Source organism: Hetaerina americana, unplaced genomic scaffold (genome assembly GCF_022747635.1).
Source record: "Hetaerina americana unplaced genomic scaffold, ioHetAmer1.1.p SCAF_1, whole genome shotgun sequence".
NCBI classification, from domain to species: domain Eukaryota; kingdom Metazoa; phylum Arthropoda; class Insecta; order Odonata; family Calopterygidae; genus Hetaerina; species Hetaerina americana.
In genome coordinates this window covers 78,757,887-78,774,638 of record NW_027286069.1, presented here as the reverse complement: position 1 = coordinate 78,774,638, position 16,752 = coordinate 78,757,887, and the positions used below count along the sequence as shown (strand labels likewise).

The 16,752-nt window shown below is 43.7% G+C and overlaps 1 protein-coding gene across 1 annotated transcript in view; it reads left to right on the top strand.

Annotated features, from left to right (window-relative positions):
• Dys (Dystrophin) overlaps positions 1 to 16,752 on the top strand; it is a 479,719-nt gene that overhangs the window by 303,569 nt on the left and 159,398 nt on the right. The window contains exon 49 of the mRNA XM_071591999.1: positions 12,940 to 13,045. Within this exon, the coding sequence (XP_071448100.1) occupies positions 12,940 to 13,045 (106 nt within the window). The remainder of the gene's footprint in view (positions 1 to 12,939; positions 13,046 to 16,752) is intronic.

The following is a 16,752-nucleotide window of genomic DNA, read 5'->3' as shown; positions in this document are numbered from 1 at the left end:
TAATTAGTGGTTATCCTTCGAGTGAGACTTATATTGTAATTTGAACAACCTCAAGATAGTATTTATTGAATTATTAAATAATTATGTATTGAAATGGTGGGGGTATTGTAACCTATTTACGTCTCTTCTGGTCACCCATGTACTTATAGCAATTGGGTTTTAGATGATCCGACGGGTGTAATTATTTCCGCTGGTTGACAGCATTCAGTATTGACCACAACGCGTGAAAACGTCACACATTCCCAATATGAGATTCGAACCAGCTAACCCCGGGACCTCTTCGTGTCATAATGCCGTTTTTCCTGTTGATTGAATTTGTTCGTAGAGTATTGGCTCAGAAAAATATAATGTGACTGTAAGGGTGATGAAGAAAATATTCCGATGAGTATAGTTTTTAAAGATATGAAATGGTACTTCCTATTTTTCTTGGCTGCAGTTATTCTTTATTTCATGCATTATTCCGCTGAAACGTACGAGGATGTGGGTTGATTAGGGTTTAGATCAAAAGATAGTGATGCTGAGTTAAGCTTTAATTGAGGAACGCTTAAAAAACAGAAAAACAATTCTATGAGATTAAAATTGCAATCACCCGGCAACAATTACGTTTTCTCTCGTTTCTACTTATCTTGTCTATAACACTTTCTTTATTTAATCCGTGCGCGTGTAATTCGACGAGACGTTAGTTTTTTGCCCCCGCGATTTACCCTATCATATTCCATGTGTTATAGTATTCTTTTATCAGTTCAGTCAAGTGGGATTTTGTGTTTAATTTTTGTATGAATGAAAAGTTAAAAGTGTTTTTTAATTTCTTTTTGGCATACATATATTTTTTTGTTAAAATATTTTTACCGAAGCAAATGCCAATACTTTTAGGTGGCTAGGTTTGACGTTGCTCTAGTTTCCTGGCGAAAAAACTTCTCGCGGGACATGTTTGATATGAACTTACATGTGATGAACCCGAAGGTGGTGATTATAAGTTATCTTTCCTTCTCCTCTGCCATCTCCGCTGACAGTATCTTTCATGGGTTCATTTTTAGCTATGAGTTTTGTCAAATTGACACTCCTCGCGTGTTACGTTAGTAACGTTTTCCTTTTCATTTCAGCTTTGGGAAAATGCATTGATTTCCTTGGCGATCTTTCAGTTTTCTCTCTCGATACTACTCTCATCCTCCAGTGTTATCCAAATACCTTGGAAAGTTTAATGTTCCACGAGGTTTGCTCGCATCCTTAGTTTTTTTCTTTTTCTCCACCGTGAAGCTGGAAATTATTTTCATAATCTCTCGCCAGAGCAGCAGTTTTACAGTTTACGGTTTTATTTCCTGGAGGACTTTTCAATATGACTTTAAGATCACTGAGGCGGCAGAATTTGGCGGAGGGAACTTCTTGGCCAAAATGTGATGGAAAGTTCCCTCTTAAATTATTTCCTCGGAATTTCTAAGCGCTCGAGACTCCATATGCTGTAAGAATACAGTTTCTTTCCAGTTTCGGATCGTTACCCGCTCCTTATAATCCTTGGCTCCATATTTTCCTTTGCTCCGAAGGGTTTTGCCCCCACGGTTTTATCTTTTGTGAGACCGTAGAAAACGTGGTCGCCTTCCGTTGAAATCTTTCCCTTTTTTCAAAGCTTAGCGAATCTTACAGAGATTTCATAATGCGTGCACTCGATACAGAAATAACGCGTGGTTCCCACGGAGGCAGAGCAGGGTATATTGACTGCTTCATCGAGAAAGGTAAACACTCGTTTTATTCGGTTATAGGTAAACGAATTGATCTCTACGAGAATGTTTCATTTTTAGTTGTAGTTATCAGTGTTTTCGGTCGAAAGAAGAGAAAAGCACTCTTCCATTGTATTTTTTGATGCTCGAAGTGTTTCATCCCACCGTCGTTGGAAGAACGTAGAGAGTTGAACAAAGCGCAATGCGTGTTACCTCCACTGTGGAGAGAATGTGATGCCTTATTTTTCCAATTTGGTTCACATCTCTACGTGGGGATAATCGTACTGAGGTTGCAACGTACTGAGACGTGATTCTTACTAATGTGATGTAACACCCAGTGCCGTGCTGTGTTAGGATAACATCGAGGAATAGTGAGATGCATATGTAGTCTTCATTCGAACACTAATATCTTCAAAACCCCAAATATTTTGCCCGACTCCTTTCTTTGCATCAAATATCTAATTTTCACCCGCTCCCGAGAAGCCAAATTGTCGCGCACTGTTGGTCATAACTAAGCAGAGGGAATTTCTGTGCATCATCACTATGTAAATAATATCAGACAGCGTAGCCGCCTTTGCACAAAGCTGGTGATTTCATAAGATAGTTTCTCCCGGGCGCATATACGCAAGGGTGCCATTATGCTAGCACGCGTGGTTCGAAGTCAAGAAACGCCCATCTCCCGAACGTCGTTGGGTCACAGGATAAATGAATGGATGTGTATTCCTCTTTCGATTCAATTCCCGGGTATCTGAGTCGGGAAATACTCCTGACCTCTCGAGATGGATTTTAATTCACGTTACCCGGCGCCGATGCGCGTTATCGGGTCACTGCATATTGCCATCGTTATTGAGTGTCCGTCGTCTTTCTCGCGGGGTCGCCACTAGGCGCTCGCTCTCCTTTATTATTCCCGTCCCTTGTTAAGCAACACGCTGCCGAACTCGGGATCTCCTCACACGCCCCCCAGGCTCCTCAACTCGGCGGAAAGTTGGGACGCGAGAAATGTGACCGATGGCCTGAATATCCTCGTCGTCGGCGTATTTAACTTTTCCTCGCGCCATTCGCTGGTCCGCCTCCTCCGTCTGCTACTCCGTCCCCGCCTACTCGCTTATTCGAGCCGAATGGAAACCTCATACCCCTTGCTGGAACGAGAGGAGAAAGGAGGAGGTGGGAGAATGTTGGTGAGAAGACAGGGGGAGGCATGAGGAGTAGAGGGAAACGCGTCCGAGGGGATTCGTGGAGGCGAGGGAAAGGGTTATGGGCTGGCGGGAGAGGAGGCGGGAACGTTAAAGTGTTGTGAGGGAATGTCGTCGTGGGAAGTCGGGGTTGGGTTGTGTGGGTTTTTTGGTGTGACGAGGCGGGGAAGTGTGGAAATTGGACGTGTGGTCGCGGGAGGAGTGAGGCCGAGGAACCGGGACAGGGCGGAAAGGAGGGAACGAATTAATTTGCGTTGGGACCGGGATCCCACAATGCCATTTAGCATGCCTTTAAAGTTAGTGAGATGCAATACTGTATAATTAGTATCTTTATGCAAAATAATAAGGAACGCACGACGTGGTTTTTGAAAAGAAGATCATAAACAATAATAATGAGCCGTGTTCAGTTGGAACAAAAATTCAATTTACATTACACGGGCGCTTTCAACTATGTTAACTACGTAAAAGTATGAATTGTTCGGTTAAATCGTTAATATTAAAGAAAAACGGCTGTATAAATTTTATGAAAATTGTCTTTGGAAAAGTTTTATCTTTTGATTAACAATTTTATATCTTCATAATTTCTTTACCAAACATTTTATGTCGGATGCATTTGAACAATCAGTGACAAAGCAGCTACAGTTTATGGTAGAACATAAAAGAAGAGATAACGGCTACAACCGACGGTGACTTCATTAAGGTGTAAATTAAGGTTACATGAGGCGCAGCGGGAAGTTAACGTTACGTTCGCGATGAGTGTGGAACGGAATGGGCTGCGTGAAGGAGGCCGTGGTGGAAGGCGGAACTAGGAGCAGGAATAAGGTGAGGAGACGGGAAGTGGGGAAAGAAGGGAGGAGTGCGAGGACGAAGGGCGGTTGGCGATGATGATGACGGCCCAAGGGGAGGGGGTGGGGGGGGCTGGGGCGTCTCACCCCAGCGCCGCCATCCACTCCCTGCCATATCCATTGTCCCCGCTTTTCGGGTCCTCCTTCCGCTGGGACGAGAGGTGTATGAAGGGCCACGAAGGGAGGGTCGCTCGGTCGCGTGTGTTTGTTGGGTGTGGTGTGTGTCCCAGCATGGGCAGGGGAGGGATGCGTTGTATTTTTTAATTTTTCTTTTGAGGGAGGGTAGATGAGGGAGAGGAGGACTTCTTCCCCTCCCTCCACTCGTGTCCTTTTTCTCTCTCTTTCTCTCCTGCTCTTTCGCCGTTTTGTGTTGCGGTCATGTGATCATGTGCCCTTCCCCCTCTCTCTCTTCCCATAGACCTACCCTCTGCGCGCATGCGCAAGCCGGTGGATTCCCCCTCTCCCGCACCGATCCCTCTTCAATCTCCCTCCTTCCTCTCCTCCCCCCTCTTCGCGCTCGGACCCCGTTCGTATGTACTACGTGTGGTGCGTCTGGGAATATCAAGGGTCGGGTGGTGTGGGGTGCGGGGAAGCTGCCGAGCGTGGTGAGAGTATCGCGGAGGGAGTGAGAGTGAGGTAGGAAGGGGAGGGGAGGGGTGGGATGCCTTGAGAGGTCATCCATCGTCTCATCGTGCCACACCCCCTCCCTCCCGCTTTCCTCCCTCCCCTTTCTCCCGCTCTCTTTCTCTCTCTCTCTCTACCTTCCCCCTCCCTGGGTGTGACCCTGCGCACATTCACGCCCCCCATTTCCCTCTTCACCCCTCCCTCTCTCCTCCCTCCCTCCCCGACCACCACACTACCCTCCCTTCTCTCATCATTCTCCCCAAACGCGTAATGCGCATCGGCCCCAATTTCCAGCCACCCACCCCTCTCCTCTTCATTTCCTCCATCTCTCCCTCCCTCTCATTCACTCCCCCCTTCCCACCTCTCTCCGCATTTCTCCATTTCGCGGTTTACCTCCTCCTCTTTCCACCGCCTCCTCCAACATTCCTCCTCTCACCTCACTCCACACTTCCCCCCGGCTCTTTTCATCTAGACTTCTCTCTCTTTTTCTCTCTCTCTCCCCGTGGCGCCAACCACCCTCCTTCCGTGCCCTCCCCCCACCCTGCCACGCGAAGCCCTTCCGGCCATAGCAGTCCTCCATTCCTTCCATCCCTCCTTCCCCTCTTCCATTGCCTTCCAAAACTCCCCTCCTCGTGACCCTTCCCCTATCCTCCTCCTCCTCCGACCCTTATATATTCCATATCTACTTTGTCTTTCGTGGAGTTTCCCCCCTCCCCTCTGTCTCTCTTCTGCGCCTTATTTTCTCTCTCCCTCTCGTCGTTCTTATCCTCTTCTTCCCGCCCTTTCTTTACCGCGTTCCTCCCACTTCAATCCCCACCCTACTACCGAACCCCCACGCCTAAAAATGCCCTTCTGTCTCTTCCGTTTCTACGTCCCACCTCTCTTATTTTCTCCCCTCCACATAAATACACTCTCGCCCCCATATGGAGGAGGGAGTTCTCCTTCCATTTTTCCTCCCATTTGTTTCATTGTCGTCGCCCGTCCTTATCGTCGCCGTCCCGTTTCCTTACCAATTACTTTTTTTCTCCTCGCCCCTCTTTATCCCCTTCTGTTTCCCTTTCCCCGCAAAATGACCTTCTGTATTTTTCTATCTCTCTTCTTTTCCCTGGCTCCTTGTATTCCATATATACTTTGTGCCATATCGGCTTCTCCGTGTTTCTCCCTTATCGCCACCGCTCGGGATCCCTTGTTTGAATGAATATATATATATATATATATATATATATATATATATATATATATATATATATATATATATATATATATATATATATATATATATCCACATTGGCCGAAAGTGCCTTTACCTCTATCATTTCCTCTCTCCATTTCGTTCCGTATCCACTTTGTTCTTTGCATAAGATTTCTGATCTCTCTCTCCCGTCCAAATACGCCTCCCGCTTGGTTAGGTTGGGGCACTTAAACATTCTTACCGTAAAGATCGCGACCGTCTTTTAGCGCGTCAGAACCGGGAGGGAAACGTATTCTGGAGCCCCGCAGTCGGTTTCTTTGTGTGTCACATTCTGTTTTTTTGCATCTCCTTTAAAATAGGTCTTCCAACAGGCCTGCTTATATTTCTCACAGTCGATGTTTGTTCCGCTTGACGACTTCTGTGTAGCATTTTTCTTAACTTTATATTTATAAGGCTATGCGTCGGTTACGACGAGCCTCAATCTATTTGAACTAGACCCAACGTAATCTGGATCTCAGGTGATGCCGCTGTTTCATCTAGACGCCTAGACTGATTAATTACTTCGTTTACCCCAATAGTATATAAATTTGCGGTGTCCTCTCTTACTGACTAAGTGGGTGATATTGCTATTGGAAGATGGGTTTAACTTATAGTTGAGAGATTTAAAACACTGTCGACGTATTTAACAATGCGTGCAACGTACGTATAGAATTATTTTACAAAATTCCATTCATTCCCGAAGCCGGAGGGCTGGGAGAGTTCCTTGGTATGGCAAAACACGACGTTGGGAGCAATGCTGTAAAGAGTAGTAACAAAATAACTAAATGGATAAAAAATAAAAGGGAATTTTTAAATCCGCCATCAGAATCTATTGGAAATAGTTTACTTCAGTCACTTTGTCAAGTGCTGCAAAAAAGAAGTCAAGACTGGAAAAAATATCAAATAATTCTCATGGAATTTTAATTAACAACTTTGAATTTTTTAATTTTAAATGACGTCATATATTATTGACGTTATTAAAAACATTCCATGTCATTAGAATGATTGCGAAACGTGTGCGGCTAATTCCACCAGTTTACGGACTGCGCCGTATGGCTTTGATTCATAGTTGGAAATTTGAAGACAGATCATACCTCTAGCCACATCCTCTTCGAGGAATTCCAACCTCATTCGCTTTGCCGTCACTTTCTCGTGAAACCCTTTATGGTATTATATCGGTACACCGTGTTCCTCATCTTGCTTGTTACTATGTCTGTCAAGGATTTTTGCGACCTTTGTGGAGGATGCAAGAGGCGGGAGAATGTAAGTTTAGAGAGGTAGAGGATCCGTGGATGACTACGGGAAGAGAGCTTGATAATTACGTAAGTTCAAGTTTCAAGCACTTGGAGATAGAAAAATGTTACTGCATTAAAAGATATTTTACGTATTAAATGATTTGACTTGGAACCCATTTATATCGTATGTTTTCAGGTGGCTTGTAGTAAGATAGAAAGTTCAAATATTTCAATCTTTGTTGTAGTTAAGTAATTACCTCCGCGGCAGTTGCCTATAATATTGTCAGTAGATGTTCAGTAGCTTGAATGCTTGGCAAAATTTGGCTTAGTTTATAACATTTGCCTCCGAAGTTTTGAGTTTTAATTTTCAATTAGTTGTAGTATGTGGGTAGGGTTCCTCTTCTTTCTTTCTACTATTTCCCGTCCACGTACATCTCTTTCATTCTCCATTTCCGCCGACATTATTATTCCGTCTCTTCCCCCAATCTTCTCTCCCCCATATCTCCTTCCTCGGCTATCGCCGCATCCTCCCCTCCGACCCCTAATCTCCTTTCCGCCTCCATTTCTCAGCCCCTGCCTAAATCTCCTCATTATGATCCTTCTCGCTCGTCCCTCACCTCTCTCTCATTCCCTCCCCTCTCTCTCATTCCCTCCCCTCTCTCCCTCCTCGAGATTGTCTGAGTCGAGCGTCACAATTACGCCTGCCTAAGTCAAAATCAAGGGAAGAAAGGAAGGATTTGACGGAGAGAGCGGGAGGCAAAAGGAGAGAGAGAAAGAGGGAGTTTGGTAGGGTGTGAACGCGGAGTGAAGCGAAGAGAGAGAGACGGGGTCGATGAAAATGGGTTGGCATTTGGGGAGGATGTGTTAGTTATTTTGTTCGGTATTATCTCCTTGATATATGCGACGCGGGCAAGTTATCGCCCAATTTTCATTGAGCACCCGACGTACTTTAAGAATGAATATCCGCTCTGATGGCATTCTATATCGTGAGTAAATACGTCGGCCTTTCTTTGTTCTCTTCCCGCCCCTTAGGGATTTTAAACTGCTGTGCTGCCGAGGGGAAATTTACGAAAGCTTTATTAGCACCTGCCGTCGTCCTTGATTATTTTTCCGTTGTGGCGGAGTCGCTCTTTACATGACCGAGTTAATCTTTCTTTGGGAGTGGAAATTTACCGAAAAAAGAGTCGCGCCCTGGGCAGGATCCAAATCCACACCAGTTGTGAAAGTATTTTTAAATGGCACTTAACAGTGGCGCTAGCCATTATTCTTCCCTGTTGAGAATGTTTGCTTTTTTAATTCGTGTCGCAAATATTTTACCATTTTTCTTCAGTTTTCTTTGTGTTTTACGGCTATCTAAGGAAGAATAATTTCTTGCTAAGGAAGAATTTTACATCGATGATATACACGGATGTGTCGCATGGGTCCGAAGTGTGGTTATTAACCAATGACGTGTCAGAAAGATTCCTGGCAGCACAAAAGGCATCTTGGAGAAAATTCTGTGGTTAAACTTCACCCGATCAAGTGAGAAACGAAAAAATAAGACCTATTTAAAGGTAGCATTTGAAAGTTCCCCATCGGCTATTTACTTCTAAGTACAAGTAAGCGAGAACTTTCTCTTTCTTTGCGATACATTATTTCTTTCCTCATTTCTTCCTAACTTCTTCCTGTCTAGGGTCTAGAAACCCGATGCCTTCCTCTACCCTGCTTACCTCATCTATCACGGCCTTAAATATCCCACCGCCTTTCAATACTTCCTCCACCCAGTTTCTCTGCCTTTTCCGGATTTCCCTTAGGAACTTCCTCTCTTCATCCACTCGATAAAAACCTCAGCGTCGATCTTCCTCTCTGTCTTTATTTTCTCACAGAATCATGGATGCAGTAAATGAAAAGCAGTTAAAATATGGCAGGAAGATATTGAGAGGACAATAGCTAGAGGAGAAATAAGTCCTAAAGATAGGAACGAGTAGCAGAAAAGTGGTGCATAGGACTCTAGAAGAGGCAAATATTTGCCTAAATATTAGTAGAACTGATTTAATTACAGTTAAAATAATGGAAGTGTCATTCTAATTTGGATCTAACCACTGTTTGAGTGGCGCGTGACAATATCTCCTGGTAGTAAAACAAATTCTGTGGACATCCGATAAGGGATACTTCGATACTTTCTCTGTTGGTTTTTAAGTCTTAGTTGTCCCCTTCGACGGGGGTGATTTTGTTTTGCTTTTTCACGCCCATTGCATATTATTTAGACTCGAGTGTGTCGAGTTTGTAAGTCGCAGGAGGAGACGAAGCGTAAACCGTTATCACCTTCCCAAGGAGGGGGGATGGTAGCATCTTTTTAGTTCATTCGGTCGTCGGCTATACCGCCCGAAGTTTTTGGCTATTTCTGGCAATATTCGAAGGGACGGTTCCTGTGGCGAACGATTATGGGGAGAGGTTTTTCTGGTTCCTGCATCCTCATATTTCTTCTTAAAACTCGTAAAGTTCTTTTACGAGTGCCACCATTGTCGGTTAGCCCCGTTTCATTCCTTTTAGTTTTATTTCGCCGCTTTATCCTGTCAATCTCACTTTATGTGAAAGCCTTAGCTATCCGTTTCGTCCCTCTTGATGGAGGGACAGATTCGTGCTTTTTTTCCCTTCTCTTCCGCCGCTACTTTATGAATCTGCCATCACCTTCGGGAATATGTTTCGTGGGTGAGAGGGGGTATTTTTCTGACCTTACTCAAAGTTCTGAATGGAATGTTATAGTAATGGTTTAGGCTGTAAAAGTGAGCGAAGTGCTGGGGAGGTTATAGATTAATGGCTACCCTTGAGACTTTTAATATCTCGCTCGTCTAGAGTACGTAACAAGCACTGTTGTGGATAGCTTGAAAATGAGCTGATAAATTGAATTTATAAATCTCTGGTGTATATTACCGTGCGAAACGAGTGGTTTGACTGCAGTTAAGAGTTATTCCGCTACTATACGAGTGAACATTAAAAAACCTGCTGGTTCTTATGTGGTTATACTTCACGAAGGAACTTTATCCTTAATTAAAAACGAATTCTTTCTTGGTTAATTGCTCAATTTGAGTGATTTATAACATTTTTGCTTAATCCCCGCCTTGAGCGTATTAGTAATTCTTTATATCAGTGACGTATATTTTAATAGGAGATAACACCGTGTCTGGTTTCAACCATAGATTTAAAGTCTTTATCTACCAGTGATGAATAAAATTAGTATTTTTACTCACAAAAAATTTATTTATTCAATGATCAAGAATTTTCACGAAGTAGACCTCAAAACCATCAAATTCAGTCTATCTAGTCTAATTTCTATCTAGTCTAATTCAGTCTATCTAGTATCTATATAGTGTAATGGTGGTTAATTCACATAATTATTCCTGCATGTGCTGAAGGTAACAGCGCTAACAACGCAAACCACAAGTTCGAAAATATGGTTATATTATCATAGTGTTAACAATAGTAATTGTATTTATATACATATATATTATATGGTATATTTGTATGTATGTCATATTTATAGTCTATAATATATTGTATCGTATATATGTATATATAACCATCAATTAATCAATGGGGAATGTCTTAATATTTTTGTAAGTTTTCAGTTTATGAGTATTTGTCGCAATGATCGTTGATAGATTATTTATGGGGTCAGTGTAACCCCGTAGCAATATTAAGAATTGAAATGTGTAATTATGGCTGGGTACCCTTTTTAGGAACGATGGCGCCGGCGTCAGGCCCCAATTACTATGAACGAGTCCCAATTACTCGCACCTATGCATGCGTTGAAAAATACTGTTTTGTAAGTGAACGATTTTGTGGAATGTTGTTCGGATACTGCATTAGTATTAGTTATTCATGGAGTTTTTTTTCTTAACTTCACGTAACCAATGCTTTCACAAGTTTGCTTCAAGTTTGGTAATTGTTAGTCTCTCGACGATTTCAAGTTGATAGAACAGATTCTCTGTAAGTGAGTGGTTGTGCTGGGAGGGTTCGGGGGAACTACCGTATCGTATATTTGTCCTCATCCAAATTCCCATAGGAAAAATTGAATATTTGGCTGGAAGATCGGAAAAAGGCCGGTGAGTGCGTAAAACGCGGTTCGCGGAAGCCCCGCTACTCTGATTGGACGGCAGTGCCCATGCCTCTCGGTATGGTCCAGCGAACAACGAATCAAGCCTATGTCTCGTGATAGCTTGAAACAACGTCGTACCTATTCGTGGGGTATTCCGGGTGCTATTCAAAAGAGATGGATTGATCCTCCATGGGGTGATGGAGAGAGGGAGGAGTACGCAAAACGCTTGTTGCCTCGCGGGCCCCGATAACGGCCACTTCATAACAACACAGAATGGCAAACTTCTGCCGTTGAACATTTGGGCGCAATTAGGTGAACACTGGAATCCCTTCGTTCCTCTGTGGGATATACGGAGAGGGTGGCGGGGTTGGGGATGGGAACCGGGAATCCGCAGGGCTATTCAGCCCCCGGTCAGAGGTCCTCCCACGACCCGAAGGGATTCCACAAATCCCTACTGTTTGAGGGAGGGTCCGGGATGCGAGCTTAATCGTGGCTCTCAATTTGCACAGATTCGCAAGAGCGCCGGCGTCAGCGGCCATCTTCTCTCATGGCCCTGATTGAAGGCGAGGGGTGCTTCGCTAAGCGATATAAAAAAGGGCCTTTTCAAATCCTGGGCTTATCGTTCTCCCGCGTGTGCTTAGTGCCCTGAGCACTCAAGACGACTCCTCTCCCGCTTTCGCTTGAAATCCAAGCTCTTCAGTTGGGATAAAGAGACTTCTCCCCCATTATTATTACTTCATTTCCCAAGTAAGCACCTCTCTCGACTCTAAATAAAATTGAGTAGCCTAAGAAGGAATGCTGAATGTTCCTGTCGACTTTGATAATCAAGTGCCCAGAGAATTCATATTTTAATCTTGAGTTCGTGTATTGTTTTCATAAGTTTTGCAAGCTCCGTAATTTGACCTGAGAATAGTAGCTGTTAACTTGGCATCCTTCTTATGATGCTGTTCAGGGACACTGAATAGAAAAATAAATTTATTTTTATCCACCCAGTTAAATTACATATTTACTTTTCTCTGCTCAAACTATTATTAAAATGTCCAAATGGGGATCGATGTTATCAGCGTCTTTGCAGGACTGTGTTTGACGTTCGGGCGCTCGGGGTCATGACCCTTATCATAACGCCAATAAAGATGGTCAAAATGATTAAAAGTGCCCAGAGTGAGTGACAGAAGCTGAAGTGGATGTTGGTGTTGTGCTAATTTAATTTGACCGCCTCGATGATGAAATATCAGAGCTCTTGCATTCAACGGTGGCATGGAGTGCATGCTTTAATTTTTTCGAGTTTCGTGTTTTTTAAAACTTTTGAGTGTTTTTATTCATTTATATACAGCCTCCGTTGTACTTCAATGGGTGTTCTCAACTCGTGAAGGTGTTCCCTTCTCCGCTGTAAACATCCCATTCATTACCGACATTATATTCATTTTGTTCCACCTGCGAAACCAGCGAGTTTTCATCCTACTACTTTACTCGGTGTTGAATTTTTGTCTCATATTAATTTCTCCGAAGTTGAGGATTACGCCACCGAGAATAATTTTTTTTGCCATCAAATTTTAATCTTGTTTTTGCTCGAATGACCTCGCTTGCGAAAAGCATTCTTTCGGGCGGGAAAAACGGTATTTAAGTTTCTCGCTCACGTACCTAACCGGGGAATGCCTCGTAAATGATGCCAATGATAAGAGATAACATCCTCAACGATCGTGACAATTGTATTTAAAGAGCGAAACTTATTTGCGCTCACGAAATAACGTTCCCCATTTAAGGGGCGTGATGTCTCAATTGCCGCACCATCCTCCATCGTTTGTTCCGCAGTGTTGTGCAGAACGAATTCCAAGCGCAGCGCATCCCCCGAGTTAACAAGCTGAAGTAAGAAGAAAAAAAAACACTGAAGAAAGTTTTTCAAACGGATTCCCTTTAATTTGCTCCACCCAGTGTATTAAGCCCCGGTTTATTTTTTTAAGTAAAAAAAAGGGAAAACCAAAAGAATTCCTCTCATTCTCCGCTTCTTTTTTTTGCAGAATGTCCTCCGAGAGCTGGAACAAAAGAAGCCTCAGTTGGATGAATTGGTGCACACGGCAGAGACACTCAAAGCGGACTCGAATCGTCAACAACTGCACGGCAAGGGTAAGATAGAATGGCTTCGGAAGCAGCAGACCCTCCCCCCCCCCCGCCTTCGCCCAACCAAGCCATCCCACCCAAACGCCCGCCCTCCTCTGCTTCCCGCGTCCCCCCTTACTCCCCGCTTTTCTTCCATCCACGCTATCCGCCCACATCGTAGCTGGCCCATCTCTTGTGTGTATGCGCGCGTGTTCTTCCACTCCCCCTCCCTTATTCTTTCTCCCTCCTACGTGTCTCCTCTCCCCCTCCCCTTGCGTTTCTTGTTTTTCGACGTCGTTGCACACTTTTCGTTCGTGGCATAAAACTCCGTGCCCCCCTCTCCTAGTCTGCCCACCCCAGGTTTCCGCGACTCAATGACTGCGTTAGTGTGACTCAATGCCGGAGGCGGCGAGTGGCTCATAATCCTCCTCCTCTCCCCTCACTCTTTCTCTCTCGCTTTCCTCCCCATCCTTCTCCCCTGCTCTCCTCCCAATCTCCGCCGTTGATTTTTCCCCCTCCCAAATTCGTTCCCGCAATCGAATGGCCCCGAAACGAGAGATATTGAAGAGAAGGTGGGGGGAGAGAGAGAGAGAAAAGCACGTGTGAGCCCACCACTTGTACTTAGCAAAAATGAATCAGAGACGAGGCGGTGCACCTCGCTCCCCTCATGGATTGATTTCGTGGGTTTCCGAACCAATAGAAATCGTTCGTCAAAAACCACGCGCAGTAAAATCCCCGGGGGGGGGGGGTGCACGCTATATATCGATGCAGAACGGTCGCGAAATGGAATACTTGAAATTTTTTTCCGGAGTGATTTGTGTAGGTTCAGCCACCGGGACATACATCCGCCTCGTTTTGTTTTTGGTTTCATTTTCCTTTCGGTGGCTCGCGCCGCAGAAGGGGTGGCTTGAGTGGGCCGGCGAATGCAACTCCCGGCGTCCCCTCCCGCACCATTGCCCGACTGATGCATGGGCCGCCTTAATGGCAGTGCGGATGCCGGTTTTCGAGTTCCACCCGGGTAATAAACTTTGCAGTCTGTTTGGGCACGGCGGCGTAGCTCTCTCTCTTTCATTAGCCCGTTCAGTGTTCGGTCGGAGGGTACTTCTAATGATGAAGGCGGCGTCATTGATAAACTAAGCATACGTGGCAATTTCTGCCGAGGTTTTCGCGCCTCGCAATTCGCCTTGATGGACATTCCCGCGGCTAAGTTTCCTTGCTCGGACGTCGGGGAATACCTTTTTGTTGGGAAAAGCCACAGAGTCATTCCCAGTTTCAAAGTGGTCGTCTAATTTTCAGCAGTATCACAGTAATGAACACTCAAATCCAGCGTCAAGTTGCATAAACCTCAAGGCTCATTGAAAGCTTTTGGAGAAAAGGTGAATTATGGTACGATACCTGATATACCGTTGTAAGATATTTGGCCCAAGTCCCTAATGTTGATTGAAAATATTGTATTGTTTTAGGGTGATTTTATCAACTGTGCTAATTGTTTAAATAACCTTTGTTGTATAATTTCTCATTTTAGCTCTAGAATTATTCAGGAGACTTCCTTTCTTTGCTGACCTTGTTCTGGATTTTTTTCGCTGGGGCAACTTTTAAAATTTTTAAAATACTGTAAATGAAACGCACTCAAGTTATACTTTGTTTTGATTCTGCGATACTTTCCTAGTCATTCTCTGTCAGACTAAAATCGTATGTTGTACCTCAGTGGAAACGTGTTTTTAAAATCCTTTGGATTCAGGTTTAAACATCCTGCGTAGACTAGTAATGTGATTACTCGACGATTCGCGGATTTCAAATGCCCCCTCTTCAATGATTACGTCCGGTATATCCTCGGCCGTTGCGTCAACGGCATGGCTGCTGCAAATCTCTTCGGGTGCATGATCCGTGTGTTCCGTGAAACCATAAAGCACGTGATAATTGACTTACGTCCACATCTGCCCTGACTTGTTGTCGATACACGTCGTTGTAATTAATAACCGGGAGATCTTTCAAATTAACTTCGCCAAACCTCATTTTGGTCCAGTGGTGACACACCGACGGGATCTCTTTTTAATTCCGCTCTAATTTGCGTACATATTGCGACTATACCCTCTTTTGTCGCGAGGGTCGCGAGCGTGTAAGCTAGCTCTCGCTTAATCAGATTCTGGCCTCCTCGCTAATGATTCCCCGTTTTCGGATGGCATTACCTTAGTCTCCATCTCCACAACTAATTGAACGTTTGCGTGCCCGAACTTAACTCTGTTAAACAACTTCATCTTCTCCATCTCAGTTTCAAAATGAGAATTCGCAGGTTTTATCTAAAGGAATCGGTGTGAGTCAATGTTGAGGCACTCGAGTCAAATCCCTTGAGGACATAGATCGCATTCTCCTGTGTTATTAATGGTAATGTGCTTCTCGCCATTTTTTCATCAGCCCAATGTAAAATGGGAGATAACGACAACACTATTTAACTGAAGTCCTTACCCTTTGGTTTGTTCTTTTCGGATAAAATCTGGGAATGTTAATTTTCGTATTTTTTATTTTTCCTCTTTCCGCAACATACCTTCCCTCTCGTTCTGGTTTCCAATCCTTTGGATTAGTCTTGTGTGCGTAATGAACAGTTGTTAAATGTTTCTTATTGCCTTTGTCGAACAAGTCGAATTTGAACTAATGCGCACTACGCAATTTGCACTACGCACAACGTGTGGACTAATTTCACAAATTGTGATAATTCACATTATATAAGCTTCATTTGGCCCTGGCTTTCATCTCTTTCGAGATTCAAGAGAATTTTGGAATGACTATTGTCTTGGATTACGAAAGACCGAGTGAATAGTGATTTAAATCAAATTTAATTGCAGTCCAATTGGCTTGATATCTTACGTAATCATAGGGATTATGTTTTCGAAGTTAATACCTCTTTGCCCTGCTTTATTTATTCCCTGGGCATGGTTATCAGGTGACCAAAATACTAATATATGGATCCTGTATGTGCCCAGTGGTATGTTCCATTGATGTTACTTTTCAGCCATTTCCGCGACAATATTACAATATCTATTCATTCCATTTTGCTCATAGGAAAACCGGGATCCATGAAGTGTTGGGTATAAAATCATGAAACGTATGAATAGGAATGGTTTCCGTAGAAGGGCCGATCTACCATTAATTCACCATAACTTTTAACCTTGAAAATATGCAAAATTTCTCGGTATTAATTTGAGAAGCCGTGATTCCTAAAATATCTACGTATTTTTGTCGTTAACTTCCGTCTAGTGTAGACTTTGTGTAGTGATCAATTCAAAATTGTATTGTGTTGTTCCAAATACATTACCTTGAAAGTGTGCTTGTCGTCAATTTTGAATCGCCTGCATGATTAAAATAGTGTTTCATACAAGAAAGGCGTTACGTTGGAGTAGATATATAGAGGAGCAGGAGTATTTTTTGGGCCATGTAGATGGCGGGATACTTCAAATTGTTTTGTTCGTTTTTAGTGAATAATACGTACAATGTTTATCTAATTCATTTCATGGAGGTAAACAAAATCTGCATTCAGACAACAGGTATCTATTTCGCATGTTTTAAAGATGCCTTGAAGATATCATGAGTCTTCACCTACCCTGTGAAACAATTACCAGAATGTTCAGCGAAGGTGCGTGTCATCGCTGTTATCTGGGCAGTCACGAGTCATGTTTCGTGTTTTTTTTTTACTTGGAAAGATATATTCCTGCTCTCCGCAACTCCCGCCATAGATC